The following is a 24,347-nucleotide window of genomic DNA, read 5'->3' on the forward strand; positions in this document are numbered from 1 at the left end:
TAGACGTCATTCTCTTTCCCTCCCTCTCCTTCACACGTTTTTGCGCTATCAATGCATGTTCATTCAGATGTCAAGCCACAGATTGGGCTCGTAGCCACTGTATTGAAGGATGCGTTTGCTTATTTAACTCGCCTATTACCCTTTGGAGCCCCTCTATAACCCAGGGTTTCCCAAACGCGTTCCTTCAATAACCAATGGTGAGTTGGTTATTTAAGAAACATGTTTTAACCTTATTTAACTAGGTACGTCAGTTATGAACAGATTCTTATTTACAATCATGGCCTACCCCGGGCCAAACCCGGACGACGCTGGGCCAGTTGTGCACCCATCTCTAACCTGGCAACTCTTTATCTGGACATGTTCAATAGAAGGGTCCAAGACTGACATGAAACTAGAATGAGTCATAGTCCTTTCACATATCATGTATTCTTAATCCTGGTTAAATAAGGGCAACGAGTCCTGTCCTCTGAAGCTAGAGGCTGGTGGAGTTATTGACTGTCCAGTATATTCAGCAGGGAAAGCTCTTTCAGGTCAGCCCTACATCTCCAGGCCTCAGCCACAGGAGGCCCAAATTACAGTCCAGGGAAAACACCATGCGTGGCTTAGTTCTGTTACACAAGCCAAGCCGTCACAAACCCACAGGGTGTGTGTGTGTGTGTGCGTGCGTGCGTGCGTGCGTGCGTGTGTTTTTCCATTACCGGAACTATACCGGCAATAATATACATTTTTCTTTTCATTGTTGCCTTTTTCTCTCCTCTGTTTCTTGTCCTTTTTGAGCTACTGTGCTTTATTCGTGCAAAACTTTCAAAGACTGAAGTTGAGTGTCTTCCCTATGCAACTACGTCTTTATAGTCATACTCTGCTTTCTCTAGAATACATTTCTCTGGTTATCACTGTCCTCTTTTCTTCCCATGTCGTCCCATCTCTCCTGGAAGGGCCCTTTATCTGGTCATCCAAGTTCTGGTAGTTGATTTGTCCATGTATTTGTATGTAAGTGTGTTAGTTTTCCTTTGGTTTACATTTGAAGTAACAAGTCATATAATTTCTGGAAATGTCTTGCATCCAGTGAAAACTGGATAATGGCTCTAAACCAGGGTGTTGGTGTGGCTGACACTGAGTCAGCGATACTAAGCTGCACTAATGCCCCGGACAAGGTCCAATTAACAGCTAGCTAAGTGGGTGTGCTTGTTTAAATGCAGCTACATTATCGTTTTGGCATGTTGCCCTATCAATTATTTTGCCAGTATTGTTTTTTGTGTTGTGTAATAAATCACCTTTCTTTTTGTGTGTGAATGCATAATGAGTACATGCTTTTGAACATTTCATTCATGGTATTTATTGAGTGTCTGTACGTTCGCCTGCCTTAACAGCCTGTTGACGTGTTCCTTACAGCGATAATGTAGTCTGTGTGAGACTGACGTGTGGGCTTCTATCTTTAATCATGCCACCGTCGCCTCAGATTCCCATTTAGTATTGAACCATGTTTCTGCTTGTTCATTGTATAGACCGAGGGCCAAAAACGACGGTCGCTGTTGCTTGAATAAGGGTGCCTACTCCAATCTGGAACGCAACGGAGAATATATCTTAAATGTGATGTTTTCTTTTAATTGGCTTCTAGCAAAGCTCCTCAATGTACAACTAGTAATGTGCTGAGAGGACAACGAGGGTATATAACTTCTGTTCCTTGAAGTAAAACGCTGTACATAAATGCAGTAAAATGTACATAACTAAAGTCAGAGTGCAGACTCTTACACTGCTGATGTTCGCTCTGTGATCGTCTGTAACGGCTTCTGTTAACGTGTGTTGATCTTTTAAACATCAGGGATTCTGTGCACTGTAAATGGTGAACAATATTGTCCCTACTGAGGGACTGATGAGGGCATTGAACCAAAGGGAATAATCCCCCTGGACATGTCTTTCTGTTTGGACTCGGAGTCCCAAATATGGATTTATTTACTTCCATGTGCCTTCGCACCATGAGCCCTTGGTTTCTGAATTACTGCACCCTGCTTTTCATTGCTGTGTTTTTATTCACTTCAGTGTTTTACTCTGCCTTTGTTACATTGTGTTACTTTGGCCCAATACTTATTGTGTTTATGTTGTGCACCAAACACCATCATGTCTGTCTGGACTTCAGCACTGTTTCAGGTTAATCTACCGTTCTGCCTTGGTTTCAGACTGTATCTCAGCCAACAGACAACCCCTGTGTCTGACCGTTCTGCCTTGGTTTCAGACTGTATCTCAGCCAACAGACAACCTCTGTGTCTGACCGTTCTGCCTTGGTTTCAGACTGTATCTCAGCCAACAGACAACCCCTGTGTCTGACCGTTCTGCCTTGGTTTCAGACTGTATCTCAGCCAACAGACAACCCCTGTGTCTGACCGTTCTGCCTTGGTTTCAGACTGTATCTCAGCCAACAGACAACCCCTGTGTCTGACCGTTCTGCCTTGGTTTCAGACTGTATCTCAGCCAACAGACAACCCCTGTGTCTGACCGTTCTGCCTTGGTTTCAGACTGTATCTCAGCCAACAGACAACCCTGTGTCTGACCGTTCTGCCTTGGTTTCAGACTGTATCTCAGCCAACAGACAACCCCTGTGTCTGACCGTTCTGCCTTGGTTTCAGACTGTATCTCAGCCAACAGACAACCCCTGTGTCTGACCGTTCTGCCTTGGTTTCAGACTGTATCTCAGCCAACAGACAACCCCTGTGTCTGACCGTTCTGCCTTGGTTTCAGACTGTATCTCAGCCAACAGACAACCCCTGTGTCTGACCGTTCTGCCTTGGTTTCAGACTGTATCTCAGCCAACAGACAACCCCTGTGTCTGACCGTTCTGCCTTGGTTTCAGACTGTATCTCAGCCAACAGACAACCCCTGTGTCTGACCGTTCTGCCTTGGTTTCAGACTGTATCTCAGCCAACAGACAACCCCTGTGTCTGACCGTTCTGCCTTGGTTTCAGACTGTATCTCAGCCAACAGACAACCTCTATACCTGACCCCTCATTCCTCCTGCTGTTCTTTTCTCTTTTTACCACTGATGCCAATAAAACAAACTACTACAGCGTGGTGTGGGCAGTGATGTTGTGATCTGGCTTGTCATTTCACATCAGCGACATGATATACTATAGGGACAGAAGGTTTTCCTGAGCAGGAGAAGTAAACCAGTTAAAAAGCATAGCCTCCACAGAGATGTTCCTTCTCTGGTCATACACGGTCTGGAAAACCCCATGGCCCTAGTTAAACAATACATTATGCACTATATATGAAATACATAATTATTCTCTGGTTATAACTCAGAACAAACCTAAGAATGGTTACAGAGTGGAACAACTGATTCAGTTCTGTCTATTTCTACCCCTATAGTTCTGTTAATGGTCCGGATGGTTCCTATTGGGCTTGGTTGGTCTTGGTTTGGTTCAGGGCCAGAGAAGGTCCAAACACTAACTCTTGACTCTCACTAATCCCAAATTACAACCTAACTTCCAGATGGATCAGGTTTTCTGGAGGAGAACCAAGAGCCAGCCAGAGGACCTGTCATAAACCACACTATACTACCAGCCTTGTAATGTCATGTAAGATGGTGCACCAAGGATCTGATTGAGTTCTACCACTCGCTTTGTGTCCTTTTTTAATACTGAATTGTATTACATTGCTTACGCTGGCACGTTATCTCTCGTTCTATCCTTTTCAAAGGTTAAGGTCTAGAAGAACCCTAAAGACATTGTGTTAATTCATTGGCATGACCTCATGGGTGAGACAACATCCACCTGGTATCACGTTCTACCAACTCTCCAGCCCGGCATAGGAGTAGGTAGGAGTTGCCCCGAACCACTAATACAGGGTCAGATATTATTTCATCCAACCCAATGGTTAATGGTAGGATTATCATCTGATCCTAGATCTGTGGTTGGGGCATACAGCAGCCAATGGGATGGGATCCCAGTTCCATCTGTCAGGGCAAACCACTGAGTCCACACAAAGCTTGAGAAACCCACTCTCCTACCACCCCGTGCTCTGGTGGCCTCTTCCCCAATCCCCATGTAGTTTACTTTGTCAACGCTCCACTTTTCCTCCCTGCCTTTTTTCCTGTCCTGCAGCAGGCAGCAGCCATTTCTCCTGGTCTGGTCTTTGGAGAGAGTGAGAGATGAAGCACTAAAGCTGACAGGCAGTAATCCACAGGCATCTGAGGACCCATTTGAGACCCGACGATGGGCTGCAACACGCCAGCCTGTCGTGGATGTGTGCCAGCATGTCGTGGATGTGTGCCAGCCTGTCGTGGATGTGTGCCAGCATGTCGTGGATGTGTGCCAGCCTGTCGTGGACGTGTGCCAGCCTGTCGTGGATGTGTGCCAGCCTGTCGTGGATGTGTGCCAGCCTGTCGTGGACGTGTGCCAGCCTGTCGTGGATGTGTGCCAGCCTGTCGTGGACGTGTGCCAGCCTGTCGTGGACGTGTGCCAGCCTGTCGTGGACGTGTGCCAGCCTGTCGTGGACGTGTGCCAGCCTGTCGTGGACGTGTGCCAGCCTGTCGTGGATGTGTGCCAGCCTGTCGTGGATGTGTGCCAGCCTGTCGTGGACGTGTGCCAGCCTGTCGTGGATGTGTGCCAGCCTGTCGTGGACGTGTGCCAGCCTGTCGTGGATGTGTGCCAGCCTGTCGAGGACGTGTGCCAGCCACATTTTTTTTTCTTCATGAAGTGTCAGAGAGATCTGAAAGGTTTGGGTTGTTTTTAGAGGGTCCTTGAGCCTTGCCGCTCTGTTGATTCCAAACCCCATTAAGATCTTAATGTTGGGCAGGTCAGAGTTGAAGTCTCATCTCTCTGTCCTCTCTGGTCCTCTCTCTCTCTTCTAAATGGAGCCCTCACACATTTATTTCCCTGGGGGACACAAGGGTTACAGGCTTAGTAACCATTTAAGATTTAAAACAGATTTTCAGTGTGAGGTTGTTTTAACTCCACAAAGTATATGAGCGTTTTCTCTCTGTAAATGGATGAAATGGATGAGAGGGAGGATGGAACCATTCCATCTCTGTTATTGGAAATGCATATACTGTACTGTATACTTCCTCGTACCAGAGGAATGAAAGCCCTGTAAAATGTCAATGGCATTTCAAACTATGAACTCTGCATGCAGTTTGCTGACATGACAAAATGTGGTTGAAAGAAAATGAGCTCAGCCTTTAGTTCCTGTCCTTCTTCCTGTCTGCAGGCTTCCCAAACGAGGCAAGAGTCTGCAGGCTTTCCAACCAGTCCCAAACAAGGCAAGAGTCTGCAGGCTTTCCAACCAGTCCCAAACAAGGCAAGAGTCTGCAGGCTTTCCAACCAGTCCCAAACAAGGCAAGAGTCTGCAGGCTTTCCAACCAGTCCCAAACAAGGCAAGAGTCTGCAGGCTTTCCAACCAGTCCCAAACAAGGCAAGAGTCTGCAGGCTTTCCAACCAGTCCCAAACAAGGCAAGAGTCTGCAGGCTTTCCAACCAGTCCCAAACAAGGCAAGAGTCTGCAGGCTTTCCAACCAGTCCCAAACAAGGCAAGAGTCTGCAGGCTTTCCAACCAGTCCCAAACAAGGCAAGAGTCTGCAGGCTTTCCAACCAGTCCCAAACAAGGCAAGAGTCTGCAGGCTTTCCAACCAGTCCCAAACAAGGCAAGAGTCTGCAGGCTTTCCAACCAGTCCCAAACAAGGCAAGAGTCTGCAGGCTTTCCAACCAGTCCCAAACAAGGCAAGAGTCTGCAGGCTTTCCAACCAGTCCCAAACAAGGCAAGAGTCTGCAGGCTTTCCAACCAGTCCCAAACAAGGCAAGAGTCTGCAGGCTTTCCAACCAGTCCCAAACAAGGCAAGAGTCTGCAGGCTTTCCAACCAGTCCCAAACAAGGCAAGAGTCTGCAGGCTTTCCCACAAGTTCCAAACCAGGCAAGAGAAAACTGTAACAGAACAATGTGTGTGTGTTCAAACTGTGTATCGCCTGACTCATTTGCCTGTGATTTGTATTGAGGAGCAGGCAAATTGAACCTGAGTGTCGACCGCGCTTAATTGTCATTGCCAATTAGTGTGTTGTCAGCGGCCACAATGGCTCAACTGTAGCGAGCGGAACACGATCCTTTGTGCTTCTCCAGTGGCCCGGGGGCCGGTCAAGACTCAATTAGGGCCTTGACAACAAGAGAGGAGAAATGCCATCAGAAAAAGAAAAGAAAAGATGGTTTAAGGAGAAAGGGACGATGGGAGATGATGGGTGCAGAGGGAGGAGGGGGTAACATGGGATGGAACGCGAGGGGTGAGGGTCGGTGCTTGTGAAAGGAGGAAAATAGTGGCTTTGAACCCCCCTCCTCCACTCCCTGTTCTCTGACACACACACACACACACACTGGCCCCCTGACGTTGAGCAGCCATACAAAGGCACACTGGACCCTGCTGTTCCGGGTGACCTGGATCAGAGAGAGAGTAGCTAGTACTGCTGCTCTGGAGAATTACAACTGTTGCCTCATGGTATATTCAGACTGGGGCCTCTAGTTTGGACCTATGTCCTTGTGTGAAAGCCTATGAATCAAAATTTTAGATAGTTGGTCTGTTCAGAAAAAAATTGCTTTACGTAAGTTAGTAGATCGGTTGGGGTCAGTTCCATTTTATTAAAATTAAAATTAAAGAATTTAAGAGGCTGTTTATTTTCAAAGAGGAATTTTATATTCATTAAGTGGAATTCCAATCCACTTCATAAGTTGACTGAAGAAATCTGTCACAACCCACCCCCCTCTCTAACCTGTCACAACGCAACCCCCTCTATAACCTGTCACAACGCAACCCCCTCTATAACCTGTCACAACGCAACCCCCTCTATAACCTGTCACAACCCAACCCCCTCTCTAACCTGTCACAACCCAACCCCCTCTCTAACCTGTCACACCCCAACCCCCTCTATAACCTGTCACGACCCAACCCAACCCCCTCTATAACCTGTCACACCACAACCCCCTCTATAACCTGTCACAACCCAACCCCCTCTATAACCTGTCACAGCCCAACCCCCTCTCTAACCTGTCACAGCCCAACCCAACCCCCTCTCTCACCTGTCACACCACAACCCCCTCTCTAACCTGTCACAACCCACCCCCCTCTCTAACCCGTCACAACCCAACCCCCTCTCTAACCCATCACAACCCAACCCAAACCCCCTCTATAACCTGTCACAACACAACCCAACCCCCTCTCTAACCCGTCACAACCCAACCCCCTCTCTAACCCATCACAACCCAACCCCCTCTCTAACCCATCACAACCCAACCCAACTCCCTCTCTAACCTGTCACAACCCAACCCAACCCCCTCTCTAACCTGTCACAACCCAACCCAACCCCCTCTCTAACCCATCACAACCCGCCCCAACCCCCTCTCTAACACATCACAACACAGCCCAACCCCCCTCTATAACCTGTCACAACCCAACCCCCTCTATAACCTGTCACAGCCCAACCCCCTCTATAACCTGTCACAACCCAACCCCCTCTCTAACCTGTCACAACCCAACCCAACCCCTCTCTAACCTGTCACAGCCCAACCCCCTCTATAACCTGTCACAACCCAACCCCCTCTCTAACCTGTCACAACCCAACCCAACCCGCTCTCTAACCTGTCACACCCCAACCCCCTCTATAACCTATCACAAGCCAACCCAACCCCCTCTATAACCTGTCACAGCCCAACCCCCTCTCTAACCTGTCACAGCCCAACCCCCTCTATAACCTGTCACAGCCCAACCCCCTCTATAACCTGTCACAACCCAACCCCCTCTCTAACCTGTCACAGCCCAACCCCCTCTATAACCTGTCACAGCCCAACCCCCTCTATAACCTGTCACAACCCAACCCCCTCTCTAACCTGTCACAGCCCAACCCAACCCCCTCTCTCACCTGTCACACCCCAACCCCCTCTATAACCTGTCACAACCCAACCCCTCTCTCACCTGTCACACCCCAACCCCCTCTATAACCTGTCACAAGCCAACCCAACCCCCTCTATAACCTGTCACACCACAACCCCTCTCTAACCTGTCACAACCCACCCCCCTCTCTAACCCGTCACAACCCAACCCCCTCTCTAACCCATCACAACTCAACCCAACCCCCTCTCTAACCTGTCACAACACAACCCCCTCTATAACCCGTCACAACACAACCCAACCCCCTCTATAACCTGTCACAACCCAACCCCCTCTCTAACCCATCACAACCCAACCCAACCCCCTCTCTAACCCGTCACAACCCAACCCAACCCCCTCTCTAACCTGTCACAACCCACCCCCTCTCTAACCTGTCACAACCCAACCCAACCCGCTCTCTAACCTGTCACACCCCAACCCCCTCTATAACCTATCACAAGCCAACCCACCCCCTCTATAACCTGTCACAGCCCAACCCCTCTCTAACCTGTCACAGCCCCCCCTCTATAACCTGTCACAGCCCAACCCCCTCTATAACCTGTCACAACCCAACCCCCTCTCTAACCTGTCACAGCCCAACCCCCTCTATAACCTGTCACAGCCCAACCCCCTCTATAACCTGTCACAACCCAACCCCCTCTCTAACCTGTCACAGCCCAACCCAACCCCCTCTCTCACCTGTCACACCCCAACCCCCTCTATAACCTGTCACAACCCAACCCCTCTCTCTCACCTGTCACACCCCAACCCCCTCTATAACCTGTCACAAGCCAACCCAACCCCCTCTATAACCTGTCACACCACAACCCCCTCTCTAACCTGTCACAACCCACCCCCCTCTCTAACCCGTCACAACCCAACCCCCTCTCTAACCCATCACAACTCAACCCAACCCCTCTCTAACCTGTCACAACACAACCCCCTCTATAACCCGTCACAACACAACCCAACCCCCTCTATAACCTGTCACAACACAACCCAACCCCTCTATAACCTGTCACAACCCAACCCCCTCTCTAACCCATCACAACCCAACCCAACCCCTCTCTAACCCGTCACAACCCAACCCAACCCCCTCACTAACCTGTCACAACCCACCCCCCTCTCTAACCTGTCACAACCCAACCCAACCCCTCTCTAACCTGTCACAACCCACCCCCCTCTCTATAACCCATCACAACCCGCCCCAACCCCCTCTCTAACCCATCACATCACAACACAACCCAACCCCCTCTCTAACCTGTCACAACCCAACCCAACCCCCTCTCTAACCTGTCACAACCCACCCCCTCTCTAACCCATCACAACCCGCCCCAACCCCCTCTCTAACCCATCACATCACATCACAACACAACCCAACCCCTCTCTAACCTGTCACAACCCAACCCCTCTCTAACCTGTCACAACCCACCCCCCTCTCTAACCTGTCACAACCAACCCCCTCTCTAACCCCTCTCTAACCTGTCACAACCCAACCCCCTCTCTAATCTGTCACAGCCCAACCCCCCCTCTATCCTGTCACAACCCAACCCCTCTCTAACCTGTCACAACCCAACCCAACCCCCTCTCTAACCTGTCACAGCCCAACCCCCTCTATAACCTGTCACAACCCAACCCCCTCTCTAACCTGTCACAGCCCAACCCAACCCCCCTCTCTCACCTGTCACACCCCAACCCCCTCTATAACCTGTCACACCACAACCCCCTCCTAACCTGTCACAACCCACCCCCCTCTCTAACCCGTCACAACCCAACCCCCTCTCTAACCCATCACAACCCAACCCAACCCCTCTCTAACCTGTCACAACACAACCCAACCCCCTCTATAACCTGTCACAACACAACCCAACCCCCTCTATAACCTGTCACAACACAACCCAACCCCTCTATAACCTGTCACAACCCAACCCCCTCTCTAACCCGTCACAACCCAACCCCCTCTCTAACCTGTCACAACCCAACCCAACCCCTCTAACCTAACCTGTCACAACCCACCCCCTCTCTAACCTGTAACCTGTCCCAACCCAACCCCTCTCTAACCTGTCACAACCCACCCCGCTCTCTATAACCCATCACAACCCGTCACCCCAACCCCTCTCTAACCCATCACATCCACACAACCCAACCCCCTCTCTAACCTGTCACAACCCAACCCAACCCCCTCTAACCTGTCACAACCCAACCCCCTCTCTAACCCATCACAACCCTCTAACCTGCCCCAACCCCTCTCTAACCCATCACATCACAACACAACCCAACCCCCTCTCTAACCTGTCACAACCCAACCCCCTCTCTAACCTGTCACAACCCACCCCCTCTCTAACCTGTCACAACCTAACCCCCTCTCTAACCTGTCACAACCCAACCCCCTCTAATCTGTCACAGCCCAACCCCCTCTATAACCTGTCACAACCCAACCCCCTCTCTAACCTGTCACAACCCAACCCAACCCCCTCTCTAACCTGTCACAGCCCAACCCCCTCTATAACCTGTCACAACCCAACCCCCTCTCTAACCTGTCACAGCCCAACCCAACCCCCTCTCTCACCTGTCACACCCCAACCCCCCCTCTATAACCTGTCACAACCCAACCCCCTCTCTCACCTGTCACACCCCAACCCCCTCTATAACCTGTCACAACCCAACCCAACCCCCTCTATAACCTGTCACAGCCCAACCCCCTCTCTAACCTGTCACAGCCCAACCCCCTCTATAACCTGTCACAACCCAACCCCTCTCTAACCTGTCACAGCCCAACCCCCTCCATAACCTGTCACAGCCCAACCCCCTCTATAACCTGTCACAGCCCAACCCAACCCCCTCTATAACCTGTCACAGCCCAACCCCCTCTATAACCTGTCACAGCCCAACCCAACCCCCTCTATAACCTGTCACAGCCCAGCCCAACCCCCTCTATAACCTGTCACAGCCCAACCCAACCCCCTCTATAACCTGTCACAGCCCAACCCCCTCTATAACCTGTCACAGCCCAACCCAACCCCTCTATAACCTGTCACAGCCCAACCCAACCCCCTCTATAACCTGTCACAGCCCAACCCCCTCTCTAACCTGTCACAACCCAACCCCCTCTATAACCTGTCACAGCCCAACCCAACCCCCTCTATAACCTGTCACAGCCCTCTCAGTCGACTGATGTTCTCTTTGCCCTCTGACTAGAAGTCTGAACATGTTATTGTTTGCAGGGCTTTTTGCAGGGCCCAGGCTCATGGATAGAGACATTTAGTCAGGGTATATTCCTGGCTCTAGTTATGTTTATAAATAGGCCCAGGCTCATAGATAGAGACATTTGGTCAGGGTATATTCCTGGCCCTAGTTATGTTTATAAATAGGCTCAGGTCTTTTTTCTACCTTTTACCATGTCAACTAACCAGGAAAAACTGTGGCCCTACTTATAGGCTGAGGCTCCTCACTGTGTGACAACACTGTAGAAAGAGAATATGACTGTTATGCGAAATACTGCTATTATAAAGATGAGATTAGGTTTACATCATTTTATCACACAAAATGTGGGATTTACACATGGTTGTTGGTCCGTAAACGTGGGATTAGGGGTGTTTATGAGTAATTGTGTCTGGTATTGTGTAACCCTGACCTCATGTCTCTGTACATAAAGGATAAACCAGAGAGAGGAAGGAAGAGTGGAGACTGGAAAATGAGAATGCATTTACAAACGTGAACATTTGTAACATTGTGTCATCAGCCTTTTGTGTGTGTGTGTTTCTATGGAGGGGGCTGAATGAGGAGTAGGATAAAGGCTTTTGTGTAGACACCTGTACGGGCACGCAGGCTCATCCCTGGCTCTGGAAGGAGGGAGGTGGTGAGGGGGGGGGGCAGGGAGGAGTGTGGACACAACACTCCATTTCGTTCACATACCCAAGCTAACTTAAATGGAGCCCACAATCATTACCGTGTGTTTTTTGTGGGTGAGTTCAGGTGGTTGTTTTGATTCCAGAGAAAGAAGAAGTGACAATCAAGTGATTGGTTGTTGGGTCACTCTGTCTGATCACAGAGCAGCACTGCCTGTGTGGGCAGTTGATGACTAGGTGTGCCTAGCTGTCAGATCTGTTGATATGCTGTGCTCTGTAACCATTGGTTAGCAGATTTGTCAATGATGCAGGTCAGGGTTGGTTTGAATGTGTTCCTTCAGTGTTAAGTCTTAGTCAAAAATCTTAGGCCTTAGGACTTCAGAAAGCCTCAACACTCTTAGAGAGAGAGAGAGAGAGAGAGAGAGAGAGAGAGAGAGAGAGAGAGAGAGAGAGAGAGAGAGAGAGAGAGAGAGAGAGAGAGAGAGAGAGAGAGAGAGAGGTAGAGAGAGAGAGAGAGAGAGTCTACTTGTATTTGTTTGACTGCACATAGTAAAGAAACCATAACTATTCTCCTGAGCAATGTAGTGTTGAAGGTGGGGTATACTCTAGTACTCACACATCAACCACACCACGCCCATGCTAATGCTATCTATCTACACCTATGGTATGTGGTGTACTTTGTATTTCAAAGCAATTAGGTAAACATTGTAAAGTCAGTTTATATCAGAGTAGCAAACCATGGTTATAGTTGGAGTCTGTTTGAGTGATAGGACAAGGAGAGCAAATCTAGTTGTGTGAGAAAATATCAACCCTATCCTGTATGAATGTTCCCTGACCTTAAAGAGACAGGTCAAGAGAAACAGGCTAAGAGTGAAAACATGGCCTTCGTCCCAAATGGCCCCCCCATCTTCGCTATATAGTGCACGAATAGAGTGTACTGAAGAGGGAGCCATTTGGGACACAACCATGCTTTGTGGAAGAGCCCCTCCATGTGAACACAGGGCAGTGTTCTTGCGTGTTGGACCCATTGTCATGCATGTTTAGACTCAGTCCTGCTAGGTCAACACACAAAGCATGCCTGTTGTTTATCTTACCTATAGGCTTACCTACCTACCAACCTCCCTCCCTCCCTACCAATCTCTCTCCCTACCTACCAACCTACCTCCCTACCTACTAACCTCTCTCCCTACCTACTAATCTCTCTCCCTACCTACCAACCTACCTACCTACCAACCTCCCTCCCTACCTACCAATCTCTCTCCCTACCTACCAACCTACCTCCCTCTCTCCCTACCTACCAACCTCTCTCCCTACCTACCAACCTCTCTCCCTACCTACCAACCTCTCTCCCTACCTACCAACCTCTCTCCCTCCCTACCAACCTCTCTCCCTCCCTACCAACCTCTCTCCCTACCTACCAACCTCTCTCCCTACCTACCAACCTCTCTCCCTACCTACCAATCTCTCTCCCTACCTACCAATCTCCCCACCTACCAATCTCTCTCCCTACCTACCAACCTCTCTCCCTACCAACCTCCCTCCCTACCTACCTATCTCTCTCCCTACCTACCAACCTCCCCACCTACCAATCTCTCTCCCTACCTACCAATCTCTCTCCCTACCAACCTCCCTCCCTACCTACCTATCTCTCTCCCTACCTACCTATCTCTCTCCCTACCTACCTATCTCTCTCCCTACCTACCAACCTCCCCACCTACCAATCTCTCTCCCTACCTACCAATCTCTCTCCCTACCAACCTCCCTCCCTACCTACCTATCTCTCTCCCTACCTACCTATTTCTCTCCCTACCTACCAACCTCTCTCCCTACCTACCTACCTACCTCCCTCCCAACCAATATCTCGCTCTACCTACCTACCACCTTCCTTCCTTCTTTCTCTCCCTCCCTTCCTCCCTACCAACCTATTGCCCTACCTACCCACCTACCAAACTCTCTCCCTGCCTACCTCCCTCCCTCCCTCACCAACCTACCAAACTCTCTCCCTCACCAACCTACCAAACTCTCTCCCTGCCTGCCTACCTACCTACCTACCTACCTACCTACCTACCTACCTACCTACCTACCTACCTACCTACCTACCTCCCTCCCTCCCTCCCTCCCTCCCTCCCTCCCTCCCTCCTGCCCGCCTGCCCGCCTGCCCGCCTGCCTGCCTGCCGGACCCTATTCCAACTAAACTACTGAAAGAGCTGTTTTCTGTGCTGGGTCCCCTATGTTGAACATAATAAATGGCTCTCTATCCACCGGATGTGTACCAAACTCACCAAAAGTGGCAGTAATAAAGCCTCTCTTGAAAAAGCCAAACCTTGACCCAGAAAATATAATAATATAATAATATAAAAACCGATCGGCCTGTATCGAATCTTCCATTCCTCTCAAATATTTTAGAAAAGGCTGTTGCAGCAACTCACTGCCTTCCTGAAGACAAACAATGTATACGAAATGCTTCAGTCTGGTTTTAGACCCCATCATAGCACTGAGACTGCACTTGTGACGGTGATACATGACCTTTTAATGGCATCAGACCGAGGCTCTGCATCTGTCCTTGTGCTCCTAGACCTTAGTGCTGCTTTTGATACCATCGATCACCAAATTCTTTTGGAGAGATTGGAAACCCGAATTGGTCTACACAGTCAAGTTCTGGCCTGGTTTAGATCTTATCTGTCGGAAAGATATCAGTTTGTCTCTGTGAATGGTTTGTCCTCTGACAAATCAACTGTAAATTTCGGTGTTCCTCAAGGTTCCGTTTTAGGACCACTATTGTTTTCACTATATATTTTACCTCTTGGGGATGTCATTCGAAAACATAATGTTAACTTTCACTGCTATGCAGATGACACACAGCTGTACATTTCAATGAAACATGGTGAAGCCCCAAAATTTCCCTCGCTGGAAGCATGTGTTTCAGACATAAGGAAGTGGATGGCTGCAAACTTTCTACTTTTAAACAAAGAGATCTTCTGTTGAATCTGACAATTAATCTTAATGGTTGTACAGTCGTCTCAAATAAAACTGTGAAAGACCTCGCCGTTACTCTGGACCCTGATCTCTCTTTTGAAGAACATATCAAGACTGTTTCAAGGACAGCTTTTTTCCATCTACATAACATTGCAAAAATCAGAAACTTTCTGTCCAAAAATGATGCAGAAAAATTAATCCATGCTTTTGTCACTTCTAGGTTAGACTACTGCAATGCTCTACTTTCCATCTACCCGGATAAAGCACTAAATAAACTTCAGTTAGTGCTAAATACGGCTGCTAGAACCAAAAAATGTGATCATATTACTCCAGTGCTAGCCTCCCTACACTGGTTCCTGTCAAGGCAAGGGCTGATTTCAAGGTTTTACTGCTAACCTACAAAGCATTACATGGGCTTGCTCCTACCTATCTCTCTGATTTGGTCCTGCAGTACATACCTGCACGTACGCTATGGTCACAAGACGCTGGCCTCCTAATTGTCCCTATAATTTCTAAGCAAACAGCTGGAGGCAGGGCTTTCTCCTATAGAGCTCCATTTTTATGGAATGGTCTGACTACCCATGTGAGAGACGCAATCTTTAAGTCTTCACTGAAGACTCATCTCTTCAGTGGATCATATGATTGAGTGTAGTCTGGCCCAGGAGTGTGAAGGTGAACGGAAAGGCTCTGGAGCAACGAACCGCCGTTGCTGTCTCTGCCTGGCCGGTTCCCCTCTTTCCACTGCGATTCTCTGCCTCTAACCCTATTACAGGGGCTGAGTCACTGGCTTACTAGGGCTCTTTCATACCGTCCCTAGGAGGGGTGCGTCACTTGAGTGGGTTGAGTCACTGATGTGATCTTCCTGTCTGGGTTGGCGCCCCCCCTTGGATTGTGCCGTGGCGGAGATATTTGTGGGCTATACTCGGCCTTGTCTCAGGATGGTAAGTTGATGGTTGAAGATATCCCTCTAGTGGTGTGGGGGCTGTGCTTTGGCAAAGTGGGTGGGGTTATATCCTTCCTGTTTGGCCCTGTCCGGGGGTGTCATCGGATAGGGCCACAGTGTCTCCTGATCCCTCCTGTCTCAGCCTCCAGTATCTATGCTGCAGTAGTTTGTGTCGGGGGGCTAGGGTCTGTTTGTTATATCTGGAGTACTTCTCCTGTCCTATCCGGTGTCCTGTGTGAATTTAAGTATGCTCTCTCTAATTCTCTCTTTCTCTTTCTTTCTCTCTCTCGGAGGACCTGAGCCCTAGGACCATGCCTCAGGACTACCTGGCATGGTGACTCCTTGCTGTCCCCAGTCCACCTGGCTGTGCTGCTGCTCCAGTTTCAACTGTTCTGCCTGTGATTATTATTATTTGACCATGCTGGTCATTTATGAACATTTGAACATCTTGGCCATGTTCTGTTATAATCTCCACCCGGCACAGCCAGAAGAGGACTGGCCACCCCACATAGCCTGGTTCCTCTCTAGGTTTCTTGCTAGGTTTTCTATTGAGTTTTTCCTAGCCACCGTGCTTCTACACCTGTATTGCTTGCTGTTTGGGGTTTTAGGCTGGGTTTCTGTACAGCACTTTGAGATATCAGCTGATGTACGAAGGGCTATATAAATACATTTGATTTGATTTGACCTACCTATCTACCTACCTTACTTCCTAACTTCCTACCTACCCACCAACCTCTCCCTCCCTCCTTACCTCCCAACCTCCCTCCCTACCAACCTGTCTCCCTACCTACCTGCCTACCTCCCTCCCTCCCTACCAACCTCCCTCACTCCCTACCTACCTCCCTCCCTACCAACCTGTATCTCCACCTACCAACCAATCTCCCTCTCTACCAACCTACCTACCTATCAACTTCTCTCCCTACCTACCTACCTACCAACCAACCAACCAACCAACCAACCTACCTACCTACCTACCTACCTACCTACCTACCTACCTACCTACCTACCTACCTACCTACCTACCTACCTACCTACCTACCTACCTACCTACCTACCTACCTACCTACCTACCTCCCTCCCTCCCTCCCTCCCTCCCTCCCTCCCTCCCTCCCTCCCTCCCTCCCTACCAACCTACCTACCTATCAACTTCTCTCCCTACCTACCTACCAACCAACCAACCAACCTACCTACCTACCTACCTACCTACCTACCTACCTACCTACCTACCTACCTACCTACCTACCTATCAATTTCTCTCCCTACCTACCTACCAACCTACCTAACTACCCAACCTACCTACCAACCTCTCTCCCTCCCTACCAACCTACCTACCAACCTCTCTACCTCCCTACCTATGTTTTTTTCTGCAGGTGTGTGTTGATGATTCAGGCTGCAGGAATGGGTCCCTTGCACAGGAGGCTGCTGAGGGGAGAACAGCTCATAATAACGCCTGGAAACCATGTGTTTTGATGTATTTGATGCCATAATCCCTATTTTTTATACCAATGATACCATAATCCATTACATGTGAACTATTACAAAAAAAACAGTAACTGTAATCCGTTATGACCTCTAGGGTAAACACTCACGGATTACATGTAATCCATTAAATTTAAGGGATTACAAAAAATTGTAACTGTAATCCATTATGTTACCAGCAAAAATATTGTAATTGAATTACAGATACTTGTGAAAAACCAAATGATTACTTCGAGGATTACTTTTAAATTCAGAAAGGATGTTTGTGATTTTTTTTCTCTCAATGACATTCAAATCGGCATTGAAAAAAGGCCCAAGTTTCAGTTTGTTCCACCTGAGAGAGTCAGACCACAAGTCAGAGACCAGGAGGATACAGTAGGATACAGTCCAAGCTAAGTCTTCCAATGGTGCGAATGCTGTCGGCATCCAAAGATTATATAACTTGAATAAACGCTTGGAGGTAAGGATGACAGCAGTGGTGTAGTCTACTGCATACAGATATCACTTATTATTGATATCTACATAGCACATTGATGTGAATCACACTGCTGCTCTCTCATTTAGCTATTTGCGCCGTACGGATTGTGGTTGTTGTGGATGGCTGTTCACAAATCTAAATGTGGATTTGAACCCAATAATGGTTGATTTCAACAAGTTTAAGCTGCCTATCAATCATTGTTTTTGAAACCAGTGGACAGCCTGTGATAAATGCGGTCTTGCTGCAGTGTGGATCCAAGCCTATGGAATACAAGTGCGGCTTTTATTTTGGCATTAATACATGCCACATATCAGTTTGCAAACAATGTATATATATAATTGAGTTAATAAAGCCGCATACAACATGGTCTCTTTTTTGTTTTCTTGATTAAGGCAGCTCCAAAATGTAGGTGTTTCAGCCGAGCTCAGTGCTTTCTGTGGTGGTGGGGCAAGCCAGCAGAAAATGCGGAGCACTGCACCGTGATTGGCTCAGTGTTCTGTCACTCATGGGGAAACTACGTCATTGTGAACTGTAAGGGGAGACCTCGAAAATTCTAACCCTTTGGCTGCTGTCATAGCGTTACATTAGAAGTGCCCATCCAAGAAGGCTCAAGGTCATTGGCCACACACAGATAGAATGACGTCAAATCACGTTATATGTACAGTAGCTTTGATTGGACTGATCATGTCAACATTATACTTTCAAAATCTTAGCTAGCAGTCATCATCGTGAATCAAGTCTACAATATGTTGGCAAATCCTTTTCAATCCTTGTCACGTGAAGATAAATAATGAAGAGAAACTATAGATAAAACGTATCGGTGTCATTGGACGTAAACATTATGGAAATGGCAAATTCAACAATGAGTGGTTTGGAAGGAAGTGAGCACAGCACAAGGTGAGTCCAAAAATGTTGCTGCATAAATGATGTAATATGCCATGGAGATATGTATACTGTAGCTAAGAAAGTAATAAAGTTACTTGCTCTGTTATGTAGTAAGCTGTTAGTAGCCCATGTGCCTCATGCAAATATTTTGGTCCCTTTCCCCTCTTAATTAGCCTTTAGCCTGTTTTAGAGAAATGTAATCATTGAATATTGTAAGAGCTTTCAATGTCTGCATATATTCGCCCGTTATTTATCCTACAGTTCTGACTTGGTGTACAGGGAGAACACTGTAAGAACGGCCCATGTTCTGAATTCGGGCACTGTACATTTCAAAAGTGCTGAACAAATAGTTATATTGACAACGTCCGTCCTAGCTCGCTCATTAATGTCTTAATCGGATTCCATCTTATCTGCTCATCGTTCTCTTATGCCATAGTTTGTACATGTCAATTGTCAGTAGAATCCACATTTGTTTAAACAAGTCAGCCATATCAGCTATGTTTTTTAAAAAGGCAGTAAATGAGGCTGAATCGCTGGCAGATAAGGCTCCGCTGATAGCCAGGTGTAGCAGTGGTAAGATGTTGGGACAGCTTTATGTTGGCACTAACAGTTTGGGACAGCTTTATATAGGCCCTAACAGTTTGGGACAGCTTTATGTAGGCCATTACAGTTTGTGGGCACTGTTTGTCACCGTTATAGTGTAATTAATGTAGTGTTTAGTGTTGTAATAGTGGCATTGCTGGCATGCATCATTCTTTTATTTGTTTGCCCCACCAAGATTTGCATGCTTAAAATCACCACTGGGTTATGCTCAGGTAAAACTATTTGGCTAATCTATACTTCCATATTTCCAATATTTCTGGAATTCTGATAGACTTAGTTTTTTAATGGAAAGATATAATTTAATCGTATTATTATATGTAGTAGAAAATGATGTGTTAGAAGAAGCCTACATAACCAACCCATAAAGTCAAATGTATTATCCATATATGGAAACTGTAATATAGATTTATCCTGCAATAGATGTCTTTCAGTTGGTAACATGTTGGTCTTCTTCTAATGCCTCTTAAGGGGAAAGTAATCTAAAAGTAACAAAATGTAATCAGATTACGTTAATGAGTTTGGGTAGTCCAAACGTTACATTACTGATTACAATTTAGGACAGTTAACTAGCAACTTTGTAACGGATTGCATGTAGAAAGTAACCCAAGCAACCCTGGTAAACACCTGCAGTACAGGAACCCGTCAAAACACTTTTCAATATGATCCCCACCTTTCATTTGTCCCTACATTGACTCTCTTTATTTATTTATTTTATCCACGGTGCATATACAGTATACAGCTTGAGGTGCAGGTGCGTTAATGTCTCCAAATGCCACCTGTCCCTCCACATCCGGTACATTTTGGTCATCCATAAATTAACTGATTTGGTCAACGCTGTAGCTCAAACTCTGATCCTCATTAGTCCAAAAGGTACAAGGAGCGCGGCGGAGTGCGAGTAGGCGTGGTGAAGCTATCCAAACAGTCCTTGGTCAATAGAACTGAGTGCTCGAGGGCTGGCGCTGTGGACGAGGTGGGCGTTCTGCAGCAGGAGGGGTCTCTTCCTCTTGGGCAGCGGAGCGAGTTATTTTGGCAAGCACTTTGAGATGTGTAGCGAGACACAGCGATACATGCTTACAATCATTGGAGAGAAGTTTGGAAAACAAGTGTTAAAGTTTTGAATGAGACGACTCTGGGGTTGTCCAAGTGATACATTTGTTTGGACAAAGGAAAGCGTAACGAGTTTCCCAAACTTTGGAGCGAGAGGAGCGTAACTCGACGTTTATCCGAAACCTGTTTTCTACCCGGAGGTTCAGACCCCGAGAGGGGCTGCATGAAGAGGGGAGTCTGTTTTAATTGGATTTGAATGTGGACTTTAAATGAGGCACCATAGCGGAGAGAAACATTGAGATTATTTTTCTAACCGTTTTGCTTCTAAGTGTTTTTATTGTTCAGAGAGACGCGGCGAGAGGGGTTCCTCTTTTCAAGGCACAGGCAACTTCACCTGTCATGCGGAATACAAAACTGGAGGAATATAACATTGTTTCTTGTTTAAGCCTGTGGTTACAGTTACTACATTTATTGACGCTTGTCCGCAATGCAAGGAAATGGTCAATTAATTGTCAACTCAAGTAATTGCAAAGCTTGGTGAATGATTTACAATTGAATGCAACCTATTTAGAGCCTCGGTCGGCTTGGTGTTCATAGTCCATCTTCCCGAAATCCTCACAAGCTTTATTGGATAAAACATTGGCACTTTATTTCGGGGTTTTTCGGATCTTGGCTGCTGTATTTACAATCACCATGGTTCATTCGAAAGGTGCTCATGCTGTTGGAAGAGAATGAGCGTCCTGCAGTCTGGGATGAAACTTGTCTGTGATTTATAGAACAGAGGACTGTGGACATGCTGCTGGAGCAATTACGCTTTCCTGGGATTTCATATTTCGGAGATGCAGTCATAAATTAAAGAAAAGCCTGAGCTTAGCAAATACTTAAGTCCACAACGCAATTTCTGTCATTTTTCTACCTATATTATTTTTATGGAAATATCCCACTTCCCCATGGCGACCACAGTCAAACCCCCTCTGTGTGGTCTCGTCCGCTGGCTGCTGGCGCTGCTCCTCTCCCAGTTGCCCCTGCTCGCGCACGCTGCCTCCAAGGACATAGTGTGCGAGCCCATCACGGTTCCCATGTGTAAGGGCATTGGGTATAACCTCACCTACATGCCCAACCAGTTCAACCATGACACCCAGGAGGAGGTGGGGCTGGAGGTCCATCAGTTCTGGCCCTTAGTCCGCATCCGCTGCTCCCCAGACCTGCTCTTCTTCCTGTGTTCCATGTACACCCCTATCTGTCTGCAGGACTACAAGAAGCCCCTGCCCCCCTGCCGCTCTGTGTGTGAGCGGGCCAAGCGAGGCTGCTCCCCCCTCATGATCCAGTATGGTTTTGAGTGGCCAGAGAGGATGAGCTGTGAGCAGCTGCCTCAGCTGGGAGACGAGACTCTGTGTATGGACCAGAACAGTAGCGAGACCACCACCCTCGCCCCTTCCTTCCCCAAACCCACCCCCAAGGGCACCCGCCGCAGGCAGCCAGCCCCCAAGCCCCCCGCCCCCCAGGAGTGTGACCGGGACTGCCGCTGTCGGGACCCTCTGGTGCCCATCAAGAAAGACGCCCATCCCTTATACAACCGGGTCCACACTGGCCCTGTGGATAACTGTGCCCAGCCCTGCCACCACCCTTACTTCTCCCAGGATGAACGCACCTTCACCACCTTCTGGATCGGCCTGTGGTCCATCCTGTGCTTCGTCTCCACCCTGACCACCGTGGCCACCTTCCTCATCGACATGGAGCGCTTCCAGTACCCTGAGAGACCCATCATCTTCTTGGCTGCCTGCTACCTCTTTGTCTCCCTGGGCTACATTATACGACTAGTGGCGGGTCACGAGAGGGTGGCGTGCGCTGGGAGCGGAGACCAGCAGCACATCCTGTATGACACCACCGGCCCACCCCTGTGTACCCTGGTCTTCCTGCTCATCTACTTCTTCAGCATGGCCAGCTCCATCTGGTGGGTGGTGCTCTCCCTCACCTGGTTCCTGGCTGCGGGCATGAAGTGGGGCAACGAGGCGATTGCTGGTTACTCCCAGTACTTCCACCTGGCTGCCTGGCTGATCCCCAGTGTCAAGTCCATTGCGGTCCTCGCTCTGAGCTCTGTGGACGGAGACCCGGTGGTGGGGATCTGCTATGTGGGGAACCAGAGTCTGGAGAGCCTGCGGGGGTTTGTGTTAGCTCCCCTGGTGGTCTACCTCTTCACCGGCTCCCTGTTCCTCCTAGCTGGCTTTGTGTCTCTGTTCCGCATCCGCAGCATCATCAAACAGGGAGGGACCAAGACAGACAAACTGGAGAAGCTGATGATCAGGATTGGGTTGTTTACGGTGCTTTATACCGTTCCTGCTACTATAGTAGTAGCCTGCCTGGTGTACGAACAGCACTACAGGCCGGGCTGGGACCGGGCTCTATCCTGCTCCTGTCAGGCTGAGAGACAGAGGCTGGGCCTGGGGCCCGACTACGCCGTCTTCATGTTGAAGTACTTCATGTGTCTGGTGGTGGGCATCACGTCAGGGGTGTGGATCTGGTCTGGGAAGACCCTGGAGTCCTGGAGGAGGTTCACTGCTCGCTGCTGCCCCTGTTGGGTCTCCAAGCCCACCGTGCCCCCTCCATGTACATTGAGGCCAGCACGGTCCTCACGGGACACCCCGGGGCAGCTCTGCCACCAGGGTCCTACCACAAACCTGCCCCGCCCTCACACGTGTGAATGGGACCCTAGAGGGTAGAGGAGCCCATAATGGTGTCCAGTGATAGCTCTGTCATATGTGAGAACGGGCCTCACCTTGACGTTGGACAAGATGGTGAATGTGATAAAGCAGTTCTCTGGAAGCAAAAGGGTCAGAGGACAACCAGGAGATGAACCAAGTCATTCCACAGGTTGTAAATACAACATTTATCAACAAACCTGCCTCACTGACTCTTTTCATGGAACATAGAACAAATGTGTTTTTAACAGAAAAGAGGGATATTGTAGAAATCACAAAGTGAATTTCTTTGAATGAAATGGGAAGTTTGTATCATATGAGCTCTTTGGTACAACTGGTTCTCATCGCTGCCTTGGCAAAGTACCAATACTTCAACAGACCCACAGAGGTATTCAACTTTTACCCTACAAGGCTTGAAGCTTGCTGGTTTTCTGTTCTACCTGATAATTAATTGCACCCACCTGGTGTCCCAGGTCTCAATCAGTTCCTGATTAGAAGGGAACAACGAACAAATGCAGTGACACTGGCTTCGCGGGCCAGAGTTTGAGGGCACTAGAACATTCTCTGAGGGGCAAAAGGGAGTTGTTTTCGTCAGACTGTGGATGGACGTATAACCTGCACATCTGGACCATTAGATGACTCACTATTTATTCCTGTATATATGATGCTCTATAAAAGACTATGGATTTTGCTTACCCAGAATGCCCCCCATTATTCAGTGTGGACACTGGGTCCTTAATGGATGAAAACAAATCAAGGAACAGAATGAAGAAAATATTTCATGTGTTTCGTTGCAATCCCAGTGATTTGAATCACTATTCAGTATGAATCTAGTAAATGTGTGGTGTATCTGTGGTATGGATGTGTTTGTATGCTGCTCGAGTTAAATTAATCCAATATGTACCAATACACACAATCTTTGCCCTATTCTGCCCGGTAAAATCCAGTTTGGTTGAACGACTGAACACCCTAGCCGGTCTTTATAGTAGTAGGATGAAGATCTCTAGCCCAACTGTTGACTGACTGGACCTATGGTTAAATCGTCTTTCAGAGGTCATCTTAAAATGGATGTGTAGCCTACTAGTATACCAATAAACAAGGGCCTCTTTTTCTCAACCAGTATTTTCTGTTTGAACTCGTGGTCAAAAGTAGCCTCTAGAAAACACTAATAGCAGTTGTAGGGAGTTTAATGCTTTGGAATAGTTCTGATATGGACCATGTTGTAAAGCGGTTTAGAGGGACTGTGTTTGTAGATCAGTCTCACAGGCCAGAAGAGAAGGCATGGCCAAAGTGCACCTGGCCTTCCTCGGAGTTCTGTGTTACACCCCCTACTGGTACACACTGGAACTGTTCACACCAACCCCATGCTAAATGTACAGGTTTCGGTAGAGATACTCTTAATGATCGGCTACGAAAAGCCAACTGACATTTACTCCTGAGGTGCTGACTTGTTGCACCCTTGACAACTGTGATTATTATTTGACCATGCTG

The 24,347-nt window shown here is 48.2% G+C and overlaps 2 protein-coding genes across 2 annotated transcripts in view; both read left to right on the forward strand.

Moving 5' to 3' along the window:
* Nucleotides 1-17,991, forward strand: part of LOC118386430 (pleckstrin homology domain-containing family M member 3-like) — a 112,905-nt gene extending 94,914 nt beyond the window's left edge. Inside the window, exon 9 of the mRNA XM_052522884.1 lies at nt 15,959-17,991. Within this exon, the coding sequence (XP_052378844.1) occupies nt 15,959-15,965 (7 nt within the window). The 3' untranslated portion in view covers nt 15,966-17,991. The remainder of the gene's footprint in view (nt 1-15,958) is intronic.
* A 2,024-nt stretch (nt 17,992-20,015) lies between these two features.
* Nucleotides 20,016-23,972, forward strand: fzd5 (frizzled class receptor 5). Its single transcript, XM_035774073.2, is given in 2 exon segments — nt 20,016-22,752; nt 22,755-23,972. Coding segments are annotated over 2 exon segments (1,770 nt in total). The 5' UTR covers nt 20,016-21,086; the 3' UTR covers nt 22,859-23,972.
* Nucleotides 23,973-24,347: the final 375 nt, after the last annotated feature.

The sequence above is a fragment of the Oncorhynchus keta genome, chromosome 7 (genome assembly GCF_023373465.1).
Source record: "Oncorhynchus keta strain PuntledgeMale-10-30-2019 chromosome 7, Oket_V2, whole genome shotgun sequence".
Lineage (NCBI taxonomy): Eukaryota > Metazoa > Chordata > Actinopteri > Salmoniformes > Salmonidae > Oncorhynchus > Oncorhynchus keta.